Consider the following 26,434-nt stretch of genomic DNA (forward strand, 5'->3'; position numbering starts at 1 on the left):
CAGTGGCCGGATCTCAGCTCACTGCAAGCTCTGCCTCCCGGGTTTAGGCCATTCTCCTGCCTCAGCCTCCGGAGTAGCTGGGACTACAGGCGCCCGCCACCTCGCCCGGCTAGTTTTTTTGTATTTTGAATAGAGACGGGGTTTCACCGTGTTAGCCAGGATGGTCTCGATCTCCTGACCTCGTGATCCGCCCGTCTCAGCCTCCCAAAGTGCTGGGATTACAGGCTTGAGCCACCGCGCCCGGCCCACGCTTCCACTTTCTTTGAAAACCTTCACGAGTGTTCCTAGTGTTAGAAAATGCAGAAGCTGTGGAAGTCAGTTTTGAGCATCACTAGCTACGTGGTTCCCATACACTGCTGAGAACCTGGCCCAGGCTCAGGCAGGCTTGGGCAGAAACCTCACCCATCTCAGGATGTTGAGGTTGAAGTGGGGGACCAGGCCTAGAGGAGGTGCTCTTATTTATTTATTTATTTATTTATTTATTTATTTATTTATCGTTTGAGACAGGATCTCACTCTGTCGCCCAGGCTGGAGTACAGTGGCGCAATCTCAGCCCCTTTCAGCCTCGACCTTCTGGGCTTAAGCGATCCTCCTGCCTCAGCCTCACAAGTAGCTGGGACCACAGGCATGCGATACCACGCCCGGCTAATTTTTGTACTTTTTGTAGAGACAGGGTTTTGCCATGTTGCCTAAGCTGGTCTGGAACCGTGACCTCAAAAGATCTCGCCCGTTCTGCCTCTGTCTCCCACTGTGCTGGGATTACAGGCCTGAGCCACACACCCGGCCTGGATTCTCCCCTTTCCAGTTCTCCACACTCACTATTTTTTTTTTTTTTTTGAGATGGAGTCTCGCTCTTGTCCAGGCTGGAGGGCAGTGGCGCGATTTCAGCTCACTGCAACCTCCGCCTCCTGGGTTCAGGTGATTCTCCTGCCTCAGCCTCCCGAGTAGCTGAGATTACAGACATGCACCACCACACCCGGCTAATTTTGTATCTTTATTTATTTATTTATTTTGAGACAGAGTCTCACTGTGTCACCCAGGCTGGAGTGCAGTGGCACAATCCCAGCTCACTGCACCCTCTGCCTGCCAGGGTCAAGCAGTTCCCCTGCCTCAGCCTCCCTAGTAGCTGGGATTACAGGCATGCGCCACCACGCCTGGCTAATTTTGTGCTTTTAGTAGAGACGGGGTTTCTCCATGTTGGTCAGGCTGGTCTTGAACTCCCGACCTCAGATGATCCGCCTGCCTCAGCCTCCCAAAGTGCTGGGATTACAGCCACCCACCACCACGCCTGGCTAATTTTTTGTATTTTTTGTTTCACTATGTTAGCCAGGATGGTCTCGATCTCCTGACCTCGTGATCCACCGCTTCGACCTCCCAAGGTGCTGGGATTATAGGCGTGAGCCACCATGCCCAGCTAATTTTTTTTTTTTTTTTTTTTTGCTATCTTTAGTAGAGACAGGGTATCAGCATGTTGGCCAAGCTGGTCTTGAAATCCTGACCTCCACTCTGGGAGGCCTTGGCCTCCCAAAGTGCTGGGATTTGCAGGCATGAGCCACTCTACCCTGCCCACACTCACATTTTTTATGGCTCATATTACCGTTAGGATTTTTGCTGTTTAAGAGTGGGTATATAGTGGCCGGGCGCGGTGTCTCAAGCCTGTAATCCCAGCACTTTGGGAGGCTGGGACGGGCGGATCACGAGGTCAGGAGATCGAGACCATCCTGGCTAACACGGTGAAACCCCGTCTCTACTAAAAAATACAAAAAACTAGCTGGGTGAGGTGGCGGGCGCCTGTAATCCCAGCTACTCGGGAGGCTGAGGCAGGAGAATGGCATAAACCCGGGAGGCGGAGCTTGCAGTGAGCTGAGATCCGGCCACTGCACTCCAGCCTGGGCGACAGAGCGAGACTCCGTCTCAAAAAAAAAAAAAAAGAGTGGGTATATTCCAGAATCACATAGACCCTAGTTTGGACGTGCCATCCCCCAGCCATCCGTCCCGGGGTCCACCCTGTCTCAGTGTTGGGGTCTGGACAGCGGGCATGACAGGCCGCACCACCCTCTGACCCACCCATTCACAGGCTTTACATGCCCAGTCAGTTTGGAGATTCCAGGGTGGGCCATGGACTCATCCGGAGGCCCGGCACACCTGGCTGCCCAGGCCTGGGGTCAGCTCCCCGAGGACAGTGCCAACTGTCCATCCTGGTGAATCTGTATGAGGCTGTGGGCAGTGTTTCTCCCCGGGGGGGCCGTAATGGGACGTATCCTCTGGTCACCACAGTGGCAGGCGTCCTCCCCCATCCTTCACGGGGGAGCTGCTGTCCTCCAGAGGCTGCAGGCACTGCACCCACGGGGGTCCTTGGGGAGTCCAGGGCGGCCCCGGGCTACCCACCCTGGGTGCTAGGAGCCATCGGGTGAGGGACAAGGCCCAGGCCCGCCCGCCCCACTGCCTCTGTCTCTTCTTCCCCCTCAACATGGAGCTCCCAACCCCTTGTCCCCCAGACCCGAGGGCCTCTTGTACTGCACACAGTGAGTCACTCCTGTCAGATCCCCGTCCACATGGGTCACTCCCATCAGACCCCCGTCCACAGCCTTCCCGCCAGCTCCCGCGGGACCAAGCTCTGCTGTCTGTCAGAACTAGCCAGGCACCTTCCTCCCGGCACTCCAGGCAGGCGCACCAGGCATCATTGGGAAGGCAGCCAGGTGCTGGCCAGGAGGAGTGAGCCTTAAGCCCCAGGGAGGTGCCCACTGGGGAGGCTTGGGAGGCACCAGGGTCACCTTGAGAACAGCAGGAGAGCAAGGCCCAGGGCCCTGGGGAGCGAGGACGGGGCAGTGGGGAGCCTCCCTCTGGTGGCCAGGCTGCGAGGGCCGACCTGTGACCTGTCCCGTCTGGCCCGGGCCGACATCCTGCTCCCCTTCCAGCTGTTCCAGCTCAGCAGACCATTTGCAGGCTTCGAGGACTTTCTGCCCTCCCACAGCACCCCACTTCTTGTCAGCTACCAGGTGAGCTGGGCCCAGCTGAGGGCTCCCTGCCCTGCCCTCTCATGGGACCTAAGGAGAGGGCTCAGCACAGGCACCTCCAGTGTGGGGAGCCCTTGGCCAGGCTAGAATCTGGGAGTGCAGAGGAGACATCTGAGGAGACAGAGGCCCTGGGGAGCACCTTGCTACAGGGGCAGACAGAGCCATCTCCCACCCCTGGGAGCCGTCTCCCACTCAGCTGCCCATGGTCATCCTGGCCCCTGCCCCTGGGGGAGCCCAGTGCCCACAGCCGCTTGGGCCTGCAGTCACTGCTGAGCTCCCTCCACACACACAGGAGCAGAGTGTGCAGAGCCAGCCAGAGGAGGAGGACGAGGCTGAGGAGGAGGAGGCGGAGGAGCTGGGGCACACGGAGACCTACGCTGACTACGTGCCGTCCAAGTGTGAGTGGCTCGGCTGCACCAGGCCCTGGGACAGGTTCAGACCCTTTTGTGGGACTGAAACCCTGCAGCTGACCACTGCCCGCACAGCCCACAGCGGGAATATGAAATTTCAGGGAGGGCCGGAGAACCGTGGGGACAGGTTCTACAATCCAGGCTTACACAGAACCGGGGTTCACAGCGGGGAGAAGTGAGAAGGAACCTGAGAGGCACTGGGAGGATTTTCATGCATTTGCCCCTCCTGCAAGCCACTGGCCACCAACCCAGCAGGCCGTGGCCGCCCCCGACCCAGCCCGCCCTGACCACCCCTCCACCCAGGCATTCCTGGCCACTCCCTTGACCTGCCCAGCAGGTCCTGGCCATGCCCCCAAACTGCCCCACCAGCTCTGGCCATGCCCCAGACCCACCCAGCCGGCCATAACCGGCCCTGGTCGCCCCTTGGCCACACCCTTTACCTTGCGTCCATCCCTGCCCCTCCAGCCAAGATTGGGAAGCAGCACCCAGACCGCGTGGTGGAGACCAGCACACTGTCCAGCGTCCCACCCCCAGACATCACCTACACCCTGGCCCTGCCCTCGGACAGTGGGGCCCTGTCTGCCCTGCAGTTAGAGGCCATCACCTACGCCTGCCAGGTGACCGCGTGTCCCCACCCCAGCCCAGCCTGTGTCTGCGAGGCCCCTGGGGAGGAGCCGGGGCTGGCACCCCCAGGCCCTGACGTCTGCCCTCTGGCCACAGCAACACGAGGTCCTGCTCCCCAGTGGGCAGCGTGCGGGCTTTCTCATCGGCGACGGGGCCGGCGTGGGCAAAGGCCGGACAGTGGCTGGAGTCATCCTGGAGAACCATCTGCGTGGCCGGAAGAAGGCATTGTGGTGAGGCCCTGTCTGGGGTGGGGGGTGGGAGCAGGGGGGAGGGGGGAGGGGTGGGCACCCCTGACGCCCCCACCCCACAGGTTCAGCGTCTCCAACGACCTCAAATACGACGCAGAGCGCGACCTGCGGGACATCGAAGCCACGGGCATTGCGGTGCACGCGCTCAGCAAGGTAGGGGCTGTGCTCGGCCAAGTAGGGGCAAGGTGGGGACGGTGGGGACTGCTCAACTGGGTGGGCCGGCAACCAGGGCAGGCTCTGCTCTGCACCTCCTACAGATAGGGAGACCCAGACCCAGGTCCAGAGCCTGCTGAGCTAGGGCCCCATCCCACACCTGTTCTGTGCGTCCCCAGATCAAGTACGGCGACACCACTACCTCAGAGGGCGTCCTCTTCGCCACCTACTCCGCCCTGATTGGGGAGAGCCAGGCCGGTGGCCAGCACCGCACTCGCCTTCGGCAGATCCTGGACTGGTGTGGGGAGGCCTTCGAGGGCGTCGTATCCTGCTGGGGGCAGTCAGGGGAGGGGAGGGCCAGATGGGGGTCGGAGGGGAGGGGATGATGGAGGAGTGGGAGAGGGGTGGGAGTCAGAGACTGCTGGTGTCTTCAGCACCCGGCTGAACTATCTGCGTGCAAAAATTACGAAATAGCGATAACCCGGCCGGGTGCGGTGGCTCAAGCCTGTAATCCCAGCACTTTGGGAGGCCGAGACGGGCGGATCACGAGGTCAGGAGATCAAGACCATCCGTCTCTACTAAAAAGACAAAAAATTAGCTGGGCGACGTGGCGGGCGCCTGTAATCCCAGCTACCCGGGAGGCTGAGGCAGGAGAATGGCGTGAACCCGGGAGGCGGAGCTTGCAGTGAGCTGAGATCCGGCCACAGTACTCCAGCCTGGGTGACAGAGCGAGACTCCGTCTCAAAAAAAAAAAGAAAAAAAAAAATAGCGATAACCCTGAGATCACCCCTTGCTGAGCTGTGGCGTGGCGGCAGGGCCGGCCGTTTAATTTGTATTCTCCGAGTTTTCCTTCCTCAGCCTGCTTTCCTGGAACTTGCTTTCTTTTGTCTTAAAATATTAAGAACATGGCTGGGCCAGGTGGCTCACGCTTGTAATCCCAGCACTTTGGGAAGCCAAGGCGAGTGAATCACGAGGTCAGGAGTTTGAGACTACCTTGGCCAACCTGGGAGGCTTAGTCAGGAAAATCACTTGAACCCGGGAGGCGGAGGTGGCAGTGAGCGATATCGCGCCACTGCACTCCAGCCTGGGCGACAGAGCAGGACTGCGTCTCGTCTAAAAAAAAAAAAAATTAAGGGGCCAGGCGCGGTGGCTCAGGCCTGTAATCCCAACACTTTGGGAGGCTGAGGTGGGCAGATCATGAGGTCAGGAGATCGAGACCATCCTGACAAACACAGTGAAACCGCGCTTCTACTAAAAATACAAAAAATTAGCTGGATGTTGTGGCGGGCGCCTGTAGTCCCAGCTACTCGGGAGGCTGAGGCAGGAGAATGGCGTGAACCCGGGAGGTGGAGCTTGCAGTGAGCTGAGATTGCGCCACTGCACTCCAGCCTGGGCGACAGAGCAAGACTCCGTCTAAATAAAAAAAATAAAAATAAAAAATTTCAGTGTTTTCTAGTTTTTTTGTTTGTTTTTGACACGGAGTCTCATTGTTCCCCAGGCTGGAGTGCGGTGGCGCAATCTCGGCTCATGGCACCTTCAACCTCCTGAGCTCAGTGATTTCCCCTGCCTCAGCCTCTGAGCAGCTGGGATTACAGGTGCATGCCACCATGCCCACCTAACTATTGTATTTTTTGTAGAGGTGGGGTTTGGCCATGTTACCCAGGCTGGTCTCATGGGCTCAAGCCATCCTCCTTCCTCGGCCTCCCAGAGTGCTGGGATTATAGACATGAGCCACCACACCTGACCATCTTCTAGTTTAGGTAGATACATAATTGTTTTCTAAGCAGTCAGGACTTTATTCCGTAAAATAGAATAAGTGTTCTCCAACATCATTTTTTAACACGGGCCACCATGATTTCAGTTGTAGAGTAAGAATTAAAACAGAGAGGCCAGGCGTGGTGGCTCACGCCTGTAATTCCAGCACTGTGGGAGGCCGAGTCAGGTGGATCACAGGGTTGGGAGTTCTAGACTATCCTGGCCAATATGGTGAAGCCCGATCTCTACTGAAAATACAAAAGTTACCCAGGCATGGTGGCACACACCTGTAATCCCAGCTACTCAGGAGACTGAGGCAGGAGAATCGCTTGAACCCAGGAGGCAGAGGCTGCAGTGAGCCAAGATTGCGCTACTGCACCCCAGCTTGGGTGACAGAGTGAGACTCCATCTCAAAAAAAAAAAAAAAATTAGCTGGGCATGGTGGTGCACGCCTGTAATCCCAGCTACTCAGGAGGCTGAGGCAGAAGAATTGCTTGAACCAGGGAGTTGGAGGTTGCAGTGAGCCGAGATCACGCCACTGCGCTCCAGCCTAGTGACAGAGTGAGACTTTGTCTCAAAAAAAAAAAAGAAAGAATTAGGGCCGGGCACAGTGGCTCAGACCTGTAGTCCCAGCACTTGGGGAGGCTGAGGTGGGCAGGTCACTTGAGGTCCCAGGAGTTTGAGACCGTCTGGCCAACCAAACAGCCAACCCCGTCTCTACCAAAACTACAAAAATTAGCCGGCTATGGTGGTGGCACCCCCCTGTAGTCCCAGCTACTTGGGAGGCTGAAGCAGGAGAATCACTTAAACGTGAGCAGCAGAGTTTGCAGTGAACTGACATTGTGTCACTGCACTCCAGCCAGGGTGACAGAGCGAGACCCTGCCTCAAAAAAACAAACAACAGGTTCCAGTTACCCTCCTCCAATGGCAACATCTTGCAATTTATGGAGCCCACCCTTCCTCACCAGAGGCCCCGTCCTCGGTGCGTGGTGTTTAGAGTCTGGGAGGAACCATCACAGGCCACATCGATCTAGTGGTAGTGTGGGGGCCGCCCGCCCGCCCGACCCCCGTGGTAGCCGGCTATCACTCCGACCTGGGCTTCCCTTGTGGAGTTCTCAGCGGCATGGGCATTTGCCCCCCACCAGGAAGGTGGGGTCTCGGGTGGTCAGGACCCGGGGTCCTGGGGTCGCCCAGAACACTCCTTAACCCACGCGTGCCCCAGATCGTGTTCGACGAGTGTCACAAGGCCAAGAACGCCGGCTCCACCAAGATGGGCAAGGCCGTGCTGGGCCTGCAGAACAAGCTGCCCCTGGCCCGCGTGGTCTATGCCAGCGCCACAGGTGGGGCAGTGCGGATCCCATGTGACCCACCCACAGTAACGTCTGCCTGGCTGTCCCCGGGAAGGGGTATCCCCTATGCGTGCTCAGCCTCCGTCTGCACCCTGCTCCTCCTCGGACGCTGGGGCATCTCTGCGCCTGTCCCAAGGCCACGCTGGCTGTCCCCAGGCCCATGGTTCCAACCCTGCGGGCCCCTCATCAGGCGGTCCCTACTTAGTTGGCCCCTGACCCGGCCCCTGGGCCCTCCTGGATTGGGGAGCTGACGGCAGCTTCCCTCCACAGGTGCTTCTGAGCCTCGGAATATGATCTACATGAGCCGCTTAGGTATCTGGGGCGAGGGCACCCCCTTCCGGAACTTTGAGGAGTTCCTGCACGCCATCGAGAAGAGGTGAGTGCCCTTCCTGCCCACGTGGAGGGGTGGCGGGGGTTGGGGCGGAGGCCCCAGGACCATCAGCCCAAGGCCTGGCACTGCCACATGTACTTCCTTGGCACCCAGAGGTGCTAAATGTGTATCCCTCGTTTCTCTGCCTAGGGCTGCCCAGCACTCCCAGGGAAGCCAGCCCCTCAGCAGCCCCTCCTGTCCTGTCCCTGCCAGGGCTGGCTGCCAGCTGTCTCTGGCCGCTGGGGCTCTGCTCTGGCTGACCCTGCCCTCTCTGCAACTGGCTCTGCCTCTCGCTCCCCGGCGGCTCCATCCCCACGGCTCTGGCCATGCTCATGGGGGCTGTGTCCATCCGCAGGGGCGTGGGCGCTATGGAGATCGTGGCCATGGACATGAAGGTCAGCGGCATGTACATCGCACGCCAGCTCAGCTTCTCCGGCGTCACCTTCCGCATCGAGGAGATCCCGCTGGCCCCAGCCTTCGAGCGTGTGTACAACCGCGCGGCCCTGCTGGTGAGCCTGGGCTCCCCACCCGGGGACCCCTGTGCATTTCCCAGGTGAAATTGCGCCCCCATGGCCTTGAAGATGCCACAGGCTTCATCAGGTGATGGCCTGCCCTGTCCTGTCACGGGATTTTTTTTGTTTTTGTTTTTGTTTTTTTGAGACAGAGTCTCGCACTGTCACCTGGGCTGGAATACAGTGGCACGATCTCAGCTCTCTGCAACCTCTGTCACCTGGGTTCAAGAGATTCTCCGCCCTCAGCCTCTCGAGTAGCTGGGACTAGAGGTGCCCACCACCACGCCTGGCTAATTTTGTGTACATTTTTAGTAGAGAACAGTGTTTCACCATGTTGGCCAGGCTGGTCTCGAGCTCCTGACCGCAAGTGATCCGCCCGCCTCAGCCTCCCAAAGTGCTGGGAATACAGGTGTGAGCCACGTGCCCAGCCATCACCAGGGTTTTTACGTGACTGTGATAACGAGGGATGTGGCCAGACCACCACTTCTCCTTCCCGTGGTGCCCAAGCCCTTCGCTTCCAGGTCCTGGCCCATGGCTCATAGCTGTGTTCAGCATCCACGTTGCTGTGGGCCACGTGGCTTGGTCGTTCCCTCCGTATTTGGACAGGTCCTGTTTTCTCCTCCTCAAACCCAACAGCCCTGTATGTTTGCTGTTGTTTTTCTTTTTTTTTTTTGAGATGGAGTTTCCACTCTTGTTGCCCAGGCTGGAGTGCAATAGCATGATCTTGGCTCATCGCAACCTCCACCTGCTGGGTTCAAGCGATCCTCCTGCCTCTGCCTCCTGCATAGCTGGGATTATAAGCAGGTGTCACCACGCCTAGCTGATTTTGTATTTTTAGTAGAGACAAGGTTTCTCCATGTTGGTCAGGCTGAGTGGTCTTGAACTCCCGACCTCTGGTGATCTGACCGCCTCAGCCTTTCAAAGTGTTGTGGTTACAGGCATGAGGCACTGCGTCCAGCCTGTTCGCTGGTTTCTTTAGGTCACACAAGCAGCATCTCCCGTGACCCCCAGGGCCGGGTTGCTCTCTGGGGTAGGGCCGTCCTGAGCACTTTGGGGTGTGCAGCAGTGTCCCTGGCCAGAGTCCCAGCCACCCTAACCCGGCCCACCCAGTCCATGCCAGGACCAGCCCCCAAACCTGACGACCACCACTGGGCCCAGACATGCCCAGTGTCCCCTGGACGGGATCACACCTGGGTGAGACCCTGGTGGAAAACGAGAGGCGTGGCTGCAAGCACCCTGTGTTGTTGGAAGGAGCTGAGCCTGTTTGCCGCCGGCGCTGAGTCTGTGCCGTTCGCAGCACAGCTTCCCCACCACTGGTGTTTTGGTTTTTCAGGTTTTTACCGTACAGGCAGAGGCGGTGCCTCTTACAGTGCACACCCCCAGCACCCCCATCCTGCCCTAAATTCCACCAGGCGTGGGGATGCTTTGCCCAGGGCTAGCGGCAGGTGGGCTGGGGCCCTGGGCCGGGAGCCAGGAGCCAGAGCTCAGGGGCGCCGTGTCATGTGTCATTGCAGTGGGCCGAGGCCCTGAACGTGTTCCAGCAGGCGGCCGACTGGATCGGCCTGGAGTCGCGCAAGTCCCTGTGGGGCCAGTTCTGGTCGGCGCACCAGCGCTTCTTCAAGTATCTGTGCATCGCCGCCAAGGTGCGCCGGCTGGTGGAGCTGGCCCGAGAGGAGCTGGCGCGAGACAAGGTGAGCAGCTGCAGCCTTCGGCCTTCGAGGGCTGAGGGTGGCCAGGCCTGCAGGGGCGGGCCTACTCTTCTTCCTGGTCCTTCCTGGCCCCTCCCCAGACGTGGATGGGGGCTGCACCCTGGTGGGCGATAGACGCTTGGATGTCCGTCTTCCAATCTGAGCCAGCCAGGGTGTCGGAACACTGGAGTGCAGACAGTGATCACATGGTGGGCAGCTCACCATCCCGAGACAGGAAGCCGGCAGACCCCCACCCAGCAGTGTGTGTTGTGGGTGGGCCAGGGCCCCTCCTGGGGAGGCGAGCACAGGGGCAGAGTGAGGGATGTGGCTGTCACCCGAGGCCTGGCTCGTTCCTCTGCCGTCCCGCAGTGCGTGGTCATAGCAGGGCTGGTGGCTCATAGTCCTCTGCTGTCCCACAGTGTGTGGTCATCGGGCTGCAGTCCACAGGCGAGGCACGCACGCGGGAGGTGCTGGGGGAGAATGACGGGCACCTCGACTGCTTTGTCTCGGCCGCTGAGTAAGTGTCACGGTGGAGATGGGACTGCGGGATTCCTGCGCTCGTGGCCACCCCTCTTTGTGGCCACCTGCGGCCTGACTCTGCCCCTCGGCCCCAGAAGCAGGAGGTGCTGAGGTGGGCTTTGCTGGGACCCCAGCCTTGGCCGCAGAGACCTTCAGCTCTGCTCCAGGTCTAAAGCAGAGGCGTGGAGGTGGATCCCAGGTGTGGTGGGCCTGGAAGGTTTGGGACGTGGTCTCCAGGGGTCTTAGAAGGAGGCTTCCTTCACCCATGCCGTTTTAACAAGGGTGCTGTGGATTTTAGGGGCTGGCCCTCCCAGCTCCCTGAAGCCTCAGCCTCTCCCCTGGGGGTTGAGAATGCCCCGGGAGGGTCACGGCAGCCCCCCAGCTCCCCCCATTGCCTGTGGGTCAGAGCTCCCCAATGCCTGGTATCCCTTGGCTGGGAGCCCCTAGCTATCCCCTCACCCTACCCCTTACCCCCATCCTGGGAGCCACCATCATATCCGGCCACATTCCTCAGAGTGGGGGAAGCCTGGTGGGCTGAGGTGGCCCTGTGACACCAGCAGGCCAAAGGAGAGCTCACAGGCAGCCCCCAGCCCTCCCCAGCCCACTCCCCACGGGAGACCCTCTGCCCAGGACCGGCCCTCTCTGGGACCCCCACAGGGACCCAGGGGTGTGTCCAGCTTCCAGAGAGCAACCCCACCTGGCCTCAGCTCCTCGTGTGAGACTAAACTCTGTGTCTCGCTTTCAGAGGCGTGTTCCTGTCGCTCATTCAGAAGCACTTTCCATCCACCAAGAGAAAGCGGGACAGAGGAGTGGGCAGCAAGCGGAAACGTAAGCCCCACGCCCCACGGCCCCACCCACTACCACCCCTCCGCTTTCTCCCTCCTCCATAATCAGCCCTGGGACGGCAGGTGGCGAGTCTCAGAGAGGCCAAGTAGCTCACCCAAGGCCACACAGCCATACCTGAGGGGCTGAGCCGGGACCACCCGGGGCTGCAGAGGTCCAGCCCCTCCCACCTTCCATTTTCAGGGTCTCCACCGCCCCTTGGGGAGCCCATTGATAACCCCCAGGCTGCTGTCACAGGGAAGCCTAGAGCTGCCTGTCGAGGTCTGGTGTGCGGCCTCCCCAGGCACCCTGCGTATCCACCACACTGGCCAGGTCTGAAAGGACCTCGGATGTGGGTTTATGAATACTGTCCTCTTTGCCAGGCACAGTGGCTCACGCCTGGAATCCCAGCACTTTGGGAGGCTGAGGTGGGCGGATCACCTGAGGTCAGGAGTTTAAGACCAGCCTGGCCAACATGGTGAGACCCTGTCTCTACTAAAAATACAAAAATTAGCCGGGCGTGGTGGCGCACGCCTGTAATCCCAACCACTTGGGAGGCTGAGGCAGGGGAATCGCTTGAACCTGGGAGGTGGAGGTTGCAGTGAGCCGAGATCACGCCACTGTACTCCAACTTGGATGACAGAGAAAGACTCTGTCTCAAAAAAATTAATAAAAATAAAATATCAGCCAGGCACAGTGGGTCACGCCTGTTGTAATCCCAGCAGGAGGCTGAGGCGGGCAAATCACCTGAGGCTGGGATTTTGAGACCAGCCTGGCCAACATGGTGAAACTCCATCTCTACTAAAAATAGAAAAATTAGCCAGGTATGGTGGTGCATGCTTATAATCCCAGCTATTCAGGAGACAGAGGCAGGAAAATTGCTTGAACCTGGGAGGTGGAGGTTGCAGTGAGCTGAGATTGCATCACTGCACTCCAGCCTGGGCAACAGAGTGAAACTCCATCTCAAAAGTAAATAAGCTGGGCGCGGTGGCTCACACCTATAATCCCAGCACTTTGGGAGGCTGAGGCAGGCAGATCACGAGGTCAGGAGATTAACACCAGCCTGGCCAACATGGTGAAACCCCGTCTCTACTAAAATACAAAAAATTAGCCGGGCGTGGTGGTGCACGCCTGTAATCCCAGCTACCCAGGAGGCTGAGGCAGGAGAATGGCGTGAACCCGGGAGGCAGAGAGTACAGTGAGATGCCACTGCACTCCACCCTGGCGACAGAACGAGACTCTGTCTCAAAATAAAGCAAAATATTGCCCCCTTACACCACGCCCTCCTGGCCACAGGGCACAGGGTTCCTAAGAGGGCGTCCCTGGAGAACAGCTGAACTGCCTGTCCAGAGGCAGGGGGTCTCGGATGGACCTCCCCAGCTCGGACCACTGGCCTTGCTCTGTCCTGCTGCGTCTCCTCCACGTGCTCCTCCACCCTGCTGTGGTCTGGCCCTCGGTGACCCTGTCCTTCCCTGCAGGGCGACCTCGGGGACGCGGGGCCAAAGCCCCCCGGCTGGCGTGCGAGGCGGCAGGCATCATCCGCATCAGCGATGACAGCAGCACAGAGTCAGACCCCGGCCTGGACAGCGACTTCAACTCCTCCCCCGAGTCCCTGATGGATGACGATGTGGTCATCGTTGATGCCATCGGGCTCCCCAGTGATGACCGGGGTGAGGGCTCGCCTGACTGGCCAGGCACCTGTGGGTCAGGATTCCAGTGCGAGGCTCCCCCGGCCTCCTGGCGGTCACCACCTACCCCAGGTTGTAGCCCTCAGTCCAGCCCACTTGAGCCCAGCTGCTGCTCTGGTGCCCACTTACAGTTGGGGGAAACTGAGGCCCAGAGAGGGGAGGTCAGGGGTTACACCACTGGTCAGAGGCAGAGCTGGGGCTCGGGGCTGGGCAGTCCCTACTCCTGTGGAGGCAGTGAGGTCGCAGCGTTTGGTCCCCGATAGGAGGCTTAGTTTTGCCTCAGCTGGTCTCAGGGAGACAAGCGCAGAAAAGTGGTGCTGGGCTTCCCTGCCACCCTGCCGTCCCTCAGGGCTGCCCCAGGCCCCTTGTCCTTGCTCTGCAGGGGCTAGCCTTGAGTTAGGTGGGCCCTAGAACGCAGCCGACATGTCCTGCCCTGACCCTGCACGTCCTCCCTAGGACCCCTGTGCCTCCCTCAGAGAGACCCGCATGGCCCCGGGGTCCTGGAGCGGGTGGAGCGACTGAAGCAGGATCTGCTGGATAAAGTACGGCGGCTGGGCCGGGAGCTGCCAGTCAACACCCTGGACGAGCTCATCGACCAGCTTGGCGGCCCCCAGCGGGTGGCGGAGGTGGGTGGGACAGCAGCTGGAGGAGGTGGTGGGTGGGGCGTGGGCAGTGGGCGGGGCTTCACCCGGGCTCTGCGCGGCTCTGGTGACCTCTGCTGGTCACTCTGCGTCACCGCGGCCCTGCGAGGAGGGGGCCTTCGGGGAGCCCGGCAGCGGGAGGTGGGGGCAGCAGGGTCTCGGCCAGGGAGGCCATGATCTCCTGTGGAGGGCTTTCCTCCCCCATCCCTCTAAGCCCCAGATCCCCCAGCCTGGCCTGCGCTGGCCTCTGCTTAGACCACTGCCTGAACGCACCCCTGGGGTGCCCGGGGCCAGGACTCAAGCCCCTGGGCCTGGCTCTGCGGCCTCCTCCCTGCCCAGCTTCACTTTTTCACTCCGTGGCGCTGGCTGGCTGATAATACCAGGCCTTGGACGGGCACACATCGCCTGGGTCCAGCAGTCCCCCTCTCCCTCTCCCAGGGCCCCCTCCCCGCTGCATCCACAGCTGGGAGCCCACGACCACTGTGGGACATAGGGAAGCTGAGACACGGGTGGCCAGACTCCTGCGAGGCCACAACACTGACGCCGGTTTTTGTCCCCGTTCCGGCCGCAGATGACCGGCAGGAAAGGCCGCGTGGTGTCCAGGCCCGACGGGACGGTGGCCTTCGAGTCGCGGGCAGAGCAGGGTCTGTCCATCGACCACGTGAACCTCAGGGAGAAGCAGCGCTTCATGAGTGGCGAGAAGGTGTGGGCCGCAGTGCACTGGGCGCGGCCCGCGGGACCCAGGAGGCACAGAGGGGCCCAAGGGTCCCCGGGGACTGCGGACCCGCGCACTTCTGCGAGTGTGTGTGTGCCAGGTGCGGGCGCGAGTGGCCGTGTGACGGGTGGTGTCCGCGCCGCGCAGGCCTCTCGCTGCCCCTGGACGTCCTGGTGACCTGGAGCGGGGGCCGAGAGGGTGAGGAGGCGGCGGCAGCGTTGGGGCGGGCCTTGCACCAACCGCGTCCCGGTCCCTTCCGCCCCCCCAGCTCGTGGCCATCATCTCGGAGGCCTCCAGCTCGGGTGTCTCCCTCCAAGCTGACCGCCGCGTCCAGAACCAGCGGCGCCGTGTGCACATGACCTTGGAGCTGCCCTGGAGCGCCGACCGCGCCATCCAGCAGTTCGGTGAGTCCGGCCCCGCCCCCAGCGCTCCCTGGCCCCGCCCCCAACGTGGTCTCGGCCCCGCCCCCAGCTGGCCGGACCCTGAGAGCCGCTTTGTCCCCAGGCCGCACCCACCGGTCCAACCAGGTCTCTGCGCCAGAGTACGTCTTCCTCATCTCGGAGCTGGCCGGGGAGCGCCGGTTCGCCTCCATTGTGGCCAAGCGCCTGGAGAGTCTGGTGAGCAGGTGGGGGCTGGGTTGAGAACCAGGGACAGGCCCAGGAAGGCTCTGCAAAGCTTTGTGGGGGGCCAGAGGCCAGACCCCAGGTGACCAACCGCTGACCTTCCCCACCCCTTGCAGGGGGCCCTGACCCATGGAGACCGCCGTGCCACGGAGTCCCGTGACCTCAGCAAGTACAACTTTGAGAACAAGGTACTGCAGGGAAGGCGGGGCTGGGGGAGGCAGGGCCTGGGGTCTGGGGGAGGGCCGAATCTAAGAGCCCAGGTGGGGGAGTAGATGGGGGCTAGGGGAGGTGGGGCCCAGTGGTCTTGGGGAGGGCCTAGTCTAGGACCCCCAGGGAGGAGGTGGCTGAGAGCTGAGGAAGGTGGGGTCTAGGAGTCTAGGGGAGGGTAGGGGCCAGGGGCCTAAGGAAGGGTGGGGTTCTAGGGAGGCAGGGGTCCAGGGGAGGCCAGCTTCCTCCCAGGGCCTCCTTCCCCACTCACCGTCTCCCCCTAGTATGGCACCCGGGCCCTGCACTGTGTCCTTACCACCATCCTGAGCCAGACTGAGAACAAAGTACCTGTGCCCCAGGGATATCCTGGAGGGGTCTCCACCTTCTTCCGGGGTAAGCTGGGCCCGTGGGGGTCTTCCTGGGGGGCAGGGGCTCCAGAGCAGCTGGGGCAGCAGACTTCGTAGGCCGGTTGTGTGTTGAGAGAGCTCTCCCTACACGCACAGAGGGGGCTGTGAAGGCAAAGGGAGCCAGGGCGGCCCCCAGCAGCCACCGCGTGGGTTTCCGGGGCAGCCGAGGGGCCTGGGATTTGAATTTATTCCCCAAGAACATGCTGTTCTCACTCCTGTCAGTCACACAAAAGGCTCCACTCCTAGCCCTGGCCTGGCCCTAGGCCTCAGCTGCTCCCCAGGCCCCCAGAGAGCGGTTGGTCTCTGGGAAAGGAGCTAGGGCCCTCGCGGGAGGGCAGGGTTGGAAGGACCAGCGTGTGAGGCCCCTCTCCCCGCAGACATGAAGCAGGGCCTGCTGTCCGTGGGCATTGGCGGCCGGGAGTCCCGAAATGGCTGCCTGGACGTGGAGAAGGGTGAGTGCCCCACACCTAGGCCCAGAGACGCTCCTGTCTCGTCTCGTGCAACCTTGGCCGCACATGGGGAGCAACAGGAGGAGCGGGGACTCCCAGCGCAGCCTGAGGCTTGGCTCCCTCCACTGTCAGACTGTTCCATCACCAAGTTCCTGAATCGCATCTTGGGGCTGGAGGTGTACAAGCAGAACGCCCTGTTCCAGTACTTCTCAGACACCTTCGACCACCTCATCGAGATGGACAAGCGGGAGGGCAAATACGACATGGGCATCCTGGGTGAGCACGGGCACCGGGGACTTGGGCGTGGGCGAGGGGCTCGGGGTAACACGGGGCATCCTGGGTGAGCACGGGCACCGGGGGCTTGGTGGGCGTGGGCGAGGGGCTCGGGGGAACACGGGGCATCCTGGGTGGGCACGGAGCTCGTGGGAACACTGGGCATTGTGGGTGGGCATGTGGAGGGCCTAGGTGGGCAGGGGGCTGATGGGAGCACTGTGCATTCTGGGTGAGCAAGGGTGCTGGGTGGGCCTGGGTGGGCGCGGGCGCGGGCACGGGGCTTGTGGGATCGCCGTGCAGCTCTGTGGACGGTGCTCAGGCTGGTGCACACTGCCCACCGTGCTCATCCCCAGGCTCCACGGGGCGCCTACTACATCACTGCGAACCAAAGGCCAGCGAGCCTGTGCTTTCAGCCTCATGGGGCCAGGCCTGTGCATCAGGACCACTTCCCTGTGTCCAGACAAGGGTCGTGGCGGGACCACAGATACTTCACTCATGAGCAGTAGCACAGCCCACCGGGCTCCCACAGATACTTCACTCATGAGCAGTACCACAGCCACCGGGCTCCCACGATCCCCGACAGCCTGCTCAGGGTCACCCAGCACCTGAGCAGCCCCTAGGCTCACACAGTCCCCCACAGCCTGCTTGGGGTTACCTAGGACCTGAGCGGTTGCCAGGCTGGGGCCCATGTGTACCGTCCCTACACATGGGCCAGGTCAGGCCAGGCTCCAGGACACCCTCCCCTGTGCTCTCCGGGGGTCATCTCTAGGGTGTACCCTGCCACTGGACTGACCCTGGCCCCAGCCCACAGTCCCAGGCGCCGACACCACTCACTGCCCACCCACCCCTCCTAGACCTTGCTCCCGGCATCGAGGAGATCTACGAGGAGAGCCAGCAGGTGTTCCTGGCTCCTGGGCACCCGCAGGACGGGCAGGTGGTCTTCTACAAGGTCAGCAGGAAGCCCCCCAGCCCCCCCCACCCTGCCCCGCCTGCCCCCCCCCCCCCCCCCCCCCCCCCCCCCTTGCCGTGGCAGATCAGCGTGGACCGCGGCCTGAAGTGGGAGGACGCCTTTGCCAAGTCACTGGAGCTGACAGGCCCCTATGATGGCTTCTACCTCTCCTACAAGGTGGGGTCGGGCGGGGTTACCCCCCCCCCAGAGGAGGGCCCACGGGGTCGGACCTGAGCGCGGCCTCAACACCCTCCTCCGCAGGTCCGCGGTAACAAGCCCAGCTGCCTGCTGGCGGAGCAGAACCACGGCCAGTTCTTCACGGTGTACAAGCCCAATATCGGCCGGCAGAGTCAGCTTGAGGCTCTGGACAGCCTCCGCCGCAAGTTCCACCGGGTAGGCGGCCGCGGGGCGCAGCTTTCCCTCGGGCTGCCGGCCCTGGCCCCGCCCAGGCTCATGCGGTCTTGCGTCCCCAGGTCACCGCGGAGGAGGCCAAGGAGCCCTGGGAGAGTGGCTACACCTTGTCGCTGACGCACTGCAGCCACAGCGCCTGGTGAGCGCGGGCCGGGGACCGGGGGAAACCCGCAGATGGCGGTGACCCAGGCAGGGATCGGGGGCTCCTGAGACTCTGAGCGGAGGCTGGAGAGCTCAGGGTCCCTGGGACCCGCCTGAGCCGAGCCTACCCGTCCCGTCCGCAGGAACCGGCACTGCCGGCTGGCGCAGGAGGGTAAGGACTGCCTGCAGGGCCTGCGGCTGCGGCACCACTACATGCTGTGCGGCGCGCTGCTGCGCGTGTGGGGCCGCATCGCCGCCGTCATGGCCGACGTCAGCAGCAGCAGCTACCTGCAGATCGTGCGGCTGAAGACCAAGGACAGGAAGAAGCAAGTGGGTGAGTGGGCGGCGGGCGCCCCAGGAAGGCCCGAGCCCCCGGCCCCGGCCCTGACACCACCGCTCCGCCCGCAGGCATCAAGATCCCCGAGGGCTGCGTGCGCCGCGTGCTACAGGAGCTGCGGCTGATGGATGCGGACGTGAAGCGCAGGCAGGCGCGCGCCCTGGGCTGCCCCGTCCTGCCCACACCGCGGCCACTGGCGCTTCCCTGCGGCCCCGGAGAGGTGCTGGACCTCACCTACAGCCCCCCGGCCGAGGCATTCCCGCCGCCCCCGCACTTCTCCTTCCCGGCGCCGCTGCCCCTGGACACCGGCCCCGGCGTGGTGCCGCTGGGCGCCCCGGACGCCCAGGACCCTGCGGCCCTCGCGCACCAGGGCTGTGACATCAACTTCAAGGAGGTGCTGGAGGACATGCTGCGCTCGCTGCACGCGGGGCCGCCCTCCGAGGGCGCGCTGGGGGAGGGCGCGGGGGCGGGGGGCGCGGCGGGCGGCGGTCCCGAGCGGCAGAGCGTGATCCAGTTCAGCCCACCCTTCCCCGGCACCCAGGCTCCTCTCTGACAGGCCTTTAAGCGAAACATGCCCCAGGTCACAGGGACCGTTTTCCCCTCTAAGAACAGCAGTGGGGACCAGGGCCCTTGCCTGACCACTGCTCAGAGGAGCCCCAGGCCCCGGCCGCAGTGCCTTCCACGCCCGACCCGGGCCCTCACCTATCAGCCCTGGCGGGGCCCACTCAGGACAGCTGGGGGCCGGGACGAGGCAGGGCCCTCTCTGTGCCTCTCTCCTCCCAAGTAGGAAGGGGCTCCGGGTGGCTGCTCTGGGACTGGGCTCAGTGGGCCCAAACCCTTAAAATCCGTGAAACTGGGTGGTCCCAAGAGCTAGAAACTCAGGAAACCCCAGGTGCTCAGGGCCCCGCGTCTCGGGGGCTCTGTGGGGCAGACCCCCGCTAATATATGCAATTCCCCCTCCCCTAGCCCTTCTCTGACCCCTAAGTTATTGCCTGCTCACCTCTCCCAGGCCCCAGGCCGCGGAGCTGGCAGGGTGGCGCCTGCGGTTTCTATGTATTTATAGCAAGTTCTGATGTACATATGTAAAGGACTTTTTTAAATATATGTGCCTTTTGCCTACTTCCCATGGAGTCTGCTCCTCAGCCTGCAGAACAGGGAGGGAAGAACAGGGGTGCGTGGGCATCCCCCCAGGCTCTTGGGTTACCAGGTCTCATTCTGTCCACCGCCTTGTGTTGGCCCCCTGTGGATGAGGAGGGACAAAGGCTGGGCGAGACAGAGCCCTCAACCCCGTGTCTGGGGCAGGTGTCATGGACGGTTCATTCCAGACCCCCAGTGGGGGCAGCTGGGATCAGCCACCCTAGCAGGCTGCAGTCCCTCCAGCTGTGCCAGTAGGCAGCCAAGCCGTGTCCAAATCGCCCCCCTGCACCGGGCCCCCTGAATGGTGGCTGGTGCTGCTGTGCCAGCTCCTCCTGGCCTGTCCACCCCCAGCCCTCACGGAGGGACTCTGAACAGTAACCACCCAGCTACCCCCACACCCCCCAGCCAGGTGAGGCCCCGAGGGCAGGTGTGGGTGCCCAACCCATCCCCACCATCGGGGTCGCGCTGTTCCTCGGGCCTCTGCGCTTCTGCTTCCTGGCCAGAGGAGGCCCCAGTAGCACCTCCTAACGGTTAAGACTCGGGGCCAGGAAGAACAGCCACTTGAAATTAGCTCCTCCAAGAGTCAGCCCTACCGGGCCCTACGTGTGCACACCAGGCAGGGCTGCATGGATTAAGACCCAGGGCTTGGTGTCCAGCGGGCCCAGATCTCACTGCACCCCAGCACCCCAGCCAGCACAGCCCCCAAGCCTGGAGGAAGAAGAGGCAACACTCCACCTTCATGGCATTCCCTGGCAGCTGACAGCAACTGGCCCTGACATGGAGGGGTGCGTGGCAAAAGGGCCCCCCTAAGCCCCTAGGCAGAAAGATCCAGCAGACCAATTTGTCTGTTTATTCCCACAAGGCAGCCAGGGGTGGGGGCGCCGAGCCAAGCCCAGCAGGCCACGGGACCTTCCTCCAGCGGGGTGCACGCTGGATTTTCGGGTCTGCCTCACCAGGAGCTGGTTTGCAGGCAGGCCGTCATGGGTGCCGGTGGAAGGCTCCGAGGGCGTGGGCAGGGGGCTCGGGTGGGGCCACACACTTGTGGAGCTAGAAATAGTGGGGCAGGTCCTTCTCTATCACCTGTCGGGGAGAAAAGCTGGGTCAGGGCAGCTAACTCCCAAGCCCCTGCCCCAAGCAGGCTCCCTAGAGAGGACCTACCAGGGGTTCCTCCATGGGTCCGTACCGCTTCACCACGCAGCCGTTCTTGTCAATGAGGAACTGTGGAGAGACAGTGTCTGAACTGTGGGGCACTGTGGGGGTGGCCCCCTGCAAGGGGCTGAGGCTGCCTTTCCTGCCCGCTGCCCATCTGGGCCAGGGCTGTGGCCAGGGGGAGGTGGTCTCCTACCCCCCACAGCCCCCTTACCTTGGTGAAGTTCCACTTGATGGCACTGGAAAAGAAGCACATGAGTGTAAGCGTCCCCAGCAGCCCCCACGGGCCCACTAGCCATCCTGCCTCCAGGAGGCCACATGGACATGAGTGTCCCCAGCGGTCCCCCCACGCTCCCCCAGCCATCTTACCCCCAGGAGGCCACCCAGTGTGAAAGTCCCAGCACTCCCACCTCAACCGCCCCCTGAGCCATTCTGCCCCCAGGGAGGTGTGAGCATCCCAGCAGGCCCCACACAGCCCCCCCACCCCCCGCAGCCGTCATGTCCCCAGAGGCCACGCACTTTCCCAGGATGCCCTTGCCCTTGGGCTGGATCTTCATCCACTTCCACAGCGGGTGGGCGTCGTCCCCGTTCACGCAGATCTTGCTGAACATGTCGAATTTGACGTTGTAGCCCGCGGCGAACTCTTTGATCTCCTCGTTACTCCCTGGCTCCTGTGGCGGCCAAGGTGTGCTTGAGTGCCTCGGAGGCCTGGCACCTCCTCAGTCCGGCCCCCCACACACTCCCAGGCCCTCTCCAGGCCGGAGCCCACCTTGACCCCCACCCATCAGCCTCTGCAAGACCACAGCCCACCCCCACCCACCGGCCTCTGCAAGGCCACGGCCCACCCCCACCCACCCACCGGCCTCTGCGGGCCCCGGGAACGCAGCAGCCGCCCACCTGCTTCCCGAACTGGTTACATGGGAAGGCCAGGATCCGCAAACCACACTCAGCGTATCGGGCGTGCAGGTCGACGAGCTGAGTGTAGTTCACTTCGGTCTTGCCTCACTGGGAGGCCACATTAGTGACGATGCACACGAACCCCCTGCGAGGGTTGGCGGGGTCAGCGCAGAAGAGCAGGGCCCCCTCCCAGGCCCCGGCCATGCGCCCCACCCCAGGCGAGCGCCCACCGGTACTTGTCCAGGTTAACTATGTGCCCGTCGATGTCCTTAGCGGAAAACTCGTGCATGGAGCGCGCACAGCGCCAGTCGTCCCGGGACGCGCACTGCAAGGCAAAGGGGGCTGAGCAGGAAGCATGGACCGGAGGCCGGGCCTGGGGCCCTGGGGCAGGAAGGGATGCGGAGCGGGTCGGTGGCGGGGACACCAGAGCCCTTGGGCCCTGAAAACCTGACCGCTCCTCCTCCTTAAACGCACACGCCTCCTTGTGCCTCTGATCCCGTTCTACCGGAAACCCGGAGACCGAGGGAGGGTTCCAACCCCAAAAAGTGCCACAGCAGCAGGTGTGAGGGCACCGCGCGCACCGGGTCCTGGCACTCGGGACATTCGTGGATCTCCGGTCCCAAGCTGCGGGGACAGGGCTCCTTCCGCCGGCGCCGCGCCCTCCTGCGCCTGCACGCTGGGGCCTTCCGCCGCCGAGGGGCTCGCGGCCGCCGCCTGCCCCGGCTCTGGCACCGCTGCCTGCGGCGCCTGGGGGAGCCTGCGCCCGCGCGGCCCATACCCGCCCGTCTCCCGCCCCGCCTTGCTCCCCCACCCCGAGCGCCGCTGCCGGGGACAAAGGCCCGGAGGCTGTAGTTAGGACTGTGCGACTGTGACGCCACCGCGCTAGGCCAAGCCGCGGGGGCGGGGCGGCGCCCGGGGGCGCGTGATCCGGAGTTTCCAGTCCTCTGCACCCACAACCGCTCCGGCGCAGCAGCCCCGCTCGGGGCCCCAACGGCCCAGCTCCGCCCCGGCCGTCCCGGACCCCGCCCCCTGCAAGCTGGGACCACGACCCCGACCCCGACCCCGGCGCGCGCGCCCGCAACGGCTTGGACGGCCGCTTCCCCGACCCCGACCCGCGCGCGTGGAACAGCCCCTTCGACTTCCCCGACCCCAGCCCGCGCGCTCGCAACGGCCTGGACAGCCCCTTCCCGGACCCCGACCCGCGCGCACTGAACAGCCCCTTCCCCTTCCCCGAACCCAGCCCGCGTGCCCGCAACGGCCTGGAGGACCGCGGAGCGCGTCGCAGTGCAGTCACCCGCGTCCGCGCCCGGCCGGGGGTGAGGAGGGGGAGCCACCCGACGCCCCCCACCAAGGTCACGGGAGCCCGAGGGTTCCCCGCGCCGGCGAGCGGAGACGAGACGGGGATCGCGCGCCCGCCCCAACGGTAACCGGGCAGGCAACAGCCTCAGCACCCGCTCACCATGGTACCGGCGAGGCCGGGCACGGCCACAGCCCCACAGAGCAGCGCCGGCTTCAGCAGGCGGCAAAGGCGGCCGAGGTTCATCGCGGCGGGGCTGGGAGCCAGCGGCTCCTCCCCTCGTCCAGCCGACCAATGGACGCGCGTCGGCTCTCCGCACCTCCCCTCCCACGGCCACGCCCTCCGGAGCGCTCACTGGTCAGCCGCGTCGGTGTTGAGCGCTCGCGCCGATGCCAGCCAATGGGAGGCCGGAATGGGAAGAAGGCGGGGAAGGGGGGGCGGGACCGGACGCGCGGACTGTTGTCGGCGACTGCGCATGCTCGCTTGCGCACAGGCGGCCGCGTCTACGCAGTCGACGCGTTGGGAGGCAGCGCACAGTCCTCCGGATGGTTGACCGCAGCGCGGCGGCAGGCCAGACAACTTGAGAATACTACTTAAGACTCGTCGAGGGGGTTTCTCCAACTGGCAGAAAAGTCTCCCCAACTCTTGTTTACCTTTTTTTTTTTTAAGAGATGGGGTCTTGCTGTGTTGCCCAGGCTAAAGTGCAGTGGCACGATCAGGGCACACTGCAGCCGCGACCTCCCAGGCTCAAGCGAACCTCCCGCCTCTGCTTCCCGAGCAGCTGGGACAACAGGCTCATCCACCATTCCTGGCTAATTATTGACATGGGGTTCTCACTATGTTGCCTAGGCTGGTCTCAAACTCCTGACCTCAAGTGATCCTCCAGCCTCAGCTTCCCAAACTGCTGGGATCACAGGCGTGAGCCACAGGCCCGGCCGGGATTTGCCTTTTTTTTTTCTTTTTTTCTTTTTTTGAGACAGAGTTTTGCTCTTTTGCCCAGGCTGGAGTGCAGTGGTGCGATCTCTCTCACCGCAATCTCCGCCCCCCCAGGTTCAAGCGATTCTCCTGACTCAGCCTCCCGAGTAACTGGGATTACAGGAGCGAGCCACCACACCCAGGTAATTTTTTTGTATTTTTAGTAGAGACAGGGTTTCACCACGTTGGCCAGGCCGATCTCAAACTCCTGACCTCACGTGATGTGCCCACCTGGGCCTCCCAAAGTGCTGGGATTACAGGTGTGAGCCACCGCGCCCGGCCAAGGGATTTGCCTTTTTAATGTAAATGAAACCAAACTGAGGTCTGCTCCTCATCACAGTCCCATCTTATGAGGGTACCCAGACAGGTCATGGGGTTGTCCCTGCCCTCACCCCTGCCGTGGGCACAGGGGTGTCAGTGACTCCCCATCCCTGGGTCTGGTTGCCGAGCCGTTTACATAACATGTGGGCAAGTCATCGAGACAGTTACCATTTAACTGAGAACCTGGAGTTTCCTGGGATCCCACCCCAGAGACAGCTGCCCACGCAGGGACGCGCAGTGTGTACTCAGAAAATCAACACAAGTCTGGAGAGTTTTCTTACGCTTCTAACATTACGAGGTATGGGCACACCCAGAGCCCATACCACCCCACATCTTGGCTTCCAACTCTGTTTTTCACTTTGTGGCTTGGACATTTGGCAACAGAGACACTCGTCTCATACTTGGGAACTGAGTCACCGTGATTGGACTTTGACTCCTGTACAGACAGGGGTTTGGAATTTGTGTGTGTGTGTGTGAAGGAGTCTTGGTCTGTTGCCCAGGCTGGAGTGCAGTGTCTCCATCTCAGCTCACTGCAACCTCCGCCTTCCGGGTTCAAGCGATTCTCCTGCCTCAGTCTCCTGAGTAGCTGGGATTACAGGCACGCGCTACCACACCCGGCTAATTTTTGTATTTTTAGTACAGACGGGGTTTCACCATGTTGGCCAGGCTGGTCTCCAACTCCTGACCTCAGGTGATCCGCCTGCCTCAGCCTCCCAAAGTGCTGGGATTACAGGCGTGAGCCACTCTACCTACCCCGCCTAGGCGCTTGGGATTTTTATGTTGCCTTCAAGGTCTTAACCTTTTCTGACCCTGCATTGAGTTTTTTTTCAGAGACAGATTCAGAGCTGGGTTGATTTGCGGGGGGACCTATGAGCCAGCCCCCGCCACTGCCCCCGACTCAGGCCTGCTAGATGCAGCACAGAGGCGTTGTAGATGGAGTTGGGTGCCAAAGGCAGTGAAGCAGGGATCCCTGAGCTGGGCTGGCAGAATCCGGGTCTTGCATAAGCCTGTTCACATGGCTTTGCTCCCGCCCAGACCCCAGAGGCCGAGTTCTTGGAGTCAACCTCCATTGTCTCACTTCTCAGGAAACCCCCCCATTTCCTCCCGCCCTGGCAGTGCCAGGTGACAGTGCCACACTGGCGAATTTGTTCTCGCCCTTGCAAAGGCTCAGCTGTTTGCAATGTTGCCAGAGGTGTTTTCTGTAAGTTTGTTGCAAACGTGTGCTATGAAACCGGTGTTGGGGTTGCCAGAAAAACAGCTCAGCACCCACAGCTCCGTGAAGAGACCTTATCACGTTCCTGACTTCCTGCCAGTTGTGATAAGGGCAGAAGTGGGGAAACCACGGGGTCGTGACCTCGGATCTGAGAACGGGGTCCCAGGTTCTGGGAGAGATTTGTGCTGTGGGGGTTTCTCAACTTTTCCCAGAGTGACCCCATTTCACAAATGGGGAAATGGAGACTTGGGGACCTCTCAAGACTCCAGCAAGGCTTCCCTGTGAGGGTGGAAGTTCTTGAATGTCCCTGCAGGAAGTTGTGTTGCCATAGATCGTTCTAGAGCAGCCCCTGGCACCAGGAAGGGCTGGGGCAAGGGCTGTCCTGTGGCTTGATTTCTTTTTTAAAAACTTTTTGGGCCGGGCGCGGTGGCTCAAGCCTGTAATCCCAGCACTTTGGGAGGCCGAGGCGGGCAGATCACAAGGTCAGGAGATCGAGACTATCCTGGCTAACACGGTGAAACCCCGTCTCTACTAAAAAAATACAAAAAATTAGCCAGGTGTGGTGGCGGGAGCCTGTAGTCCCAGCTACTCAGGAGGCTGAGGCAGGAGAATGCCGTGAACCTGGGAGGCGGAGCTTGCAGTGACCAGAGATCACGCCACCGCACTCCAGCCTGGGCGACAGAGCCAGACTCTGTCTCAAAAAAAAAAGAAGAAACTTTTTGGCTGGGCACAGTGACTCATGCCTGTAATCCCAGCACTTTAAAAGGCTGAGAAGGGTGGATCACGAGGTCAGGAGATTGAGAATATCCTGGCTAACACAGTGAAACCCCATCTCTATTAAAAATACAAAATATGGGGGCTGGGCGCGGTGGCTCAAGCCTGTAATCCCAGCACTTTGGGAGGCCGAGACGGGCGGATCACGAGGTCAGGAGATCGAGACCATCCTGGCTAACACAGTGAAACCCCGTCTCTACTAAAAAATACAAAAAAAAAAAAAACTAGCCGAGCGAGGTGGTGGGTGCCTGTAGTCCCAGCTACTCGGGAGGCTGAGGCAGGAGAATGGCGTGAACCCGGGAGGCGGAGCTTGCAGTGAGCTGAGATCGGGCCACTGCACTCCAGCCTGGGCGACAGAGCGAG

General features: G+C 62.1%; 2 protein-coding genes across 8 annotated transcripts in view; one reads left to right on the forward strand and one right to left on the reverse strand.

Moving 5' to 3' along the window:
• Positions 1-19,431, forward strand: part of SBNO2 (strawberry notch homolog 2) — a 69,122-nt gene extending 49,691 nt beyond the window's left edge. For 3 of the 6 annotated variants that reach the window (XM_023192729.2, XM_023192730.2, XM_023192732.2), the window contains 27 exons: positions 2,919-2,999; positions 3,310-3,415; positions 3,893-4,044; positions 4,148-4,281; positions 4,362-4,452; positions 4,632-4,775; positions 7,430-7,547; positions 7,827-7,932; positions 8,282-8,435; positions 9,953-10,129; positions 10,546-10,643; positions 11,391-11,473; positions 12,946-13,227; positions 13,612-13,781; positions 14,368-14,499; positions 14,780-14,915; positions 15,016-15,128; positions 15,251-15,322; positions 15,626-15,734; positions 16,126-16,200; positions 16,330-16,473; positions 17,325-17,419; positions 17,504-17,596; positions 17,681-17,812; positions 17,893-17,969; positions 18,115-18,305; positions 18,380-19,431. In XM_023192729.2, the coding sequence (XP_023048497.1) occupies positions 2,919-2,999; positions 3,310-3,415; positions 3,893-4,044; positions 4,148-4,281; positions 4,362-4,452; positions 4,632-4,775; positions 7,430-7,547; positions 7,827-7,932; positions 8,282-8,435; positions 9,953-10,129; positions 10,546-10,643; positions 11,391-11,473; positions 12,946-13,227; positions 13,612-13,781; positions 14,368-14,499; positions 14,780-14,915; positions 15,016-15,128; positions 15,251-15,322; positions 15,626-15,734; positions 16,126-16,200; positions 16,330-16,473; positions 17,325-17,419; positions 17,504-17,596; positions 17,681-17,812; positions 17,893-17,969; positions 18,115-18,305; positions 18,380-18,861 (3,747 nt within the window). In that variant the 3' untranslated portion in view covers positions 18,862-19,431. The remainder of the gene's footprint in view (positions 1-2,918; positions 3,000-3,309; positions 3,416-3,892; positions 4,045-4,147; positions 4,282-4,361; positions 4,453-4,631; positions 4,776-7,429; positions 7,548-7,826; positions 7,933-8,281; positions 8,436-9,952; positions 10,130-10,545; positions 10,644-11,390; positions 11,474-12,945; positions 13,228-13,611; positions 13,782-14,367; positions 14,500-14,779; positions 14,916-15,015; positions 15,129-15,250; positions 15,323-15,625; positions 15,735-16,125; positions 16,201-16,329; positions 16,474-17,324; positions 17,420-17,503; positions 17,597-17,680; positions 17,813-17,892; positions 17,970-18,114; positions 18,306-18,379) is intronic. The other 3 variants (XM_023192731.3, XM_023192733.3, XM_023192734.2) reach the window with 2 other exon arrangements.
• An 845-nt stretch (positions 19,432-20,276) lies between these two features.
• GPX4 (glutathione peroxidase 4) lies at positions 20,277-23,150 on the reverse strand. 2 transcript variants are annotated; one of them, XM_023192737.2, is made up of 7 exons: positions 22,951-23,150; positions 21,722-21,816; positions 21,492-21,636; positions 21,114-21,265; positions 20,809-20,833; positions 20,604-20,663; positions 20,277-20,525 (listed from the first exon to the last, which is right to left on the reverse strand). In XM_023192737.2, the coding sequence occupies exons 1-7, from the start codon at positions 23,032-23,034 to the stop codon at positions 20,493-20,495; spliced, it is 594 nt and encodes a 197-aa protein (XP_023048505.1). In that variant the 5' UTR covers positions 23,035-23,150; the 3' UTR covers positions 20,277-20,492. The 2 variants fall into 2 exon arrangements, with proteins under 2 accessions (XP_023048505.1, XP_023048504.1); XM_023192736.3 differs by lacking the exon at positions 22,951-23,150 and adding an exon at positions 22,073-22,603.
• Positions 23,151-26,434: the final 3,284 nt, after the last annotated feature.

The sequence above is a fragment of the Piliocolobus tephrosceles genome, chromosome 21, assembly GCF_002776525.5.
Source record: "Piliocolobus tephrosceles isolate RC106 chromosome 21, ASM277652v3, whole genome shotgun sequence".
NCBI classification, from domain to species: domain Eukaryota; kingdom Metazoa; phylum Chordata; class Mammalia; order Primates; family Cercopithecidae; genus Piliocolobus; species Piliocolobus tephrosceles.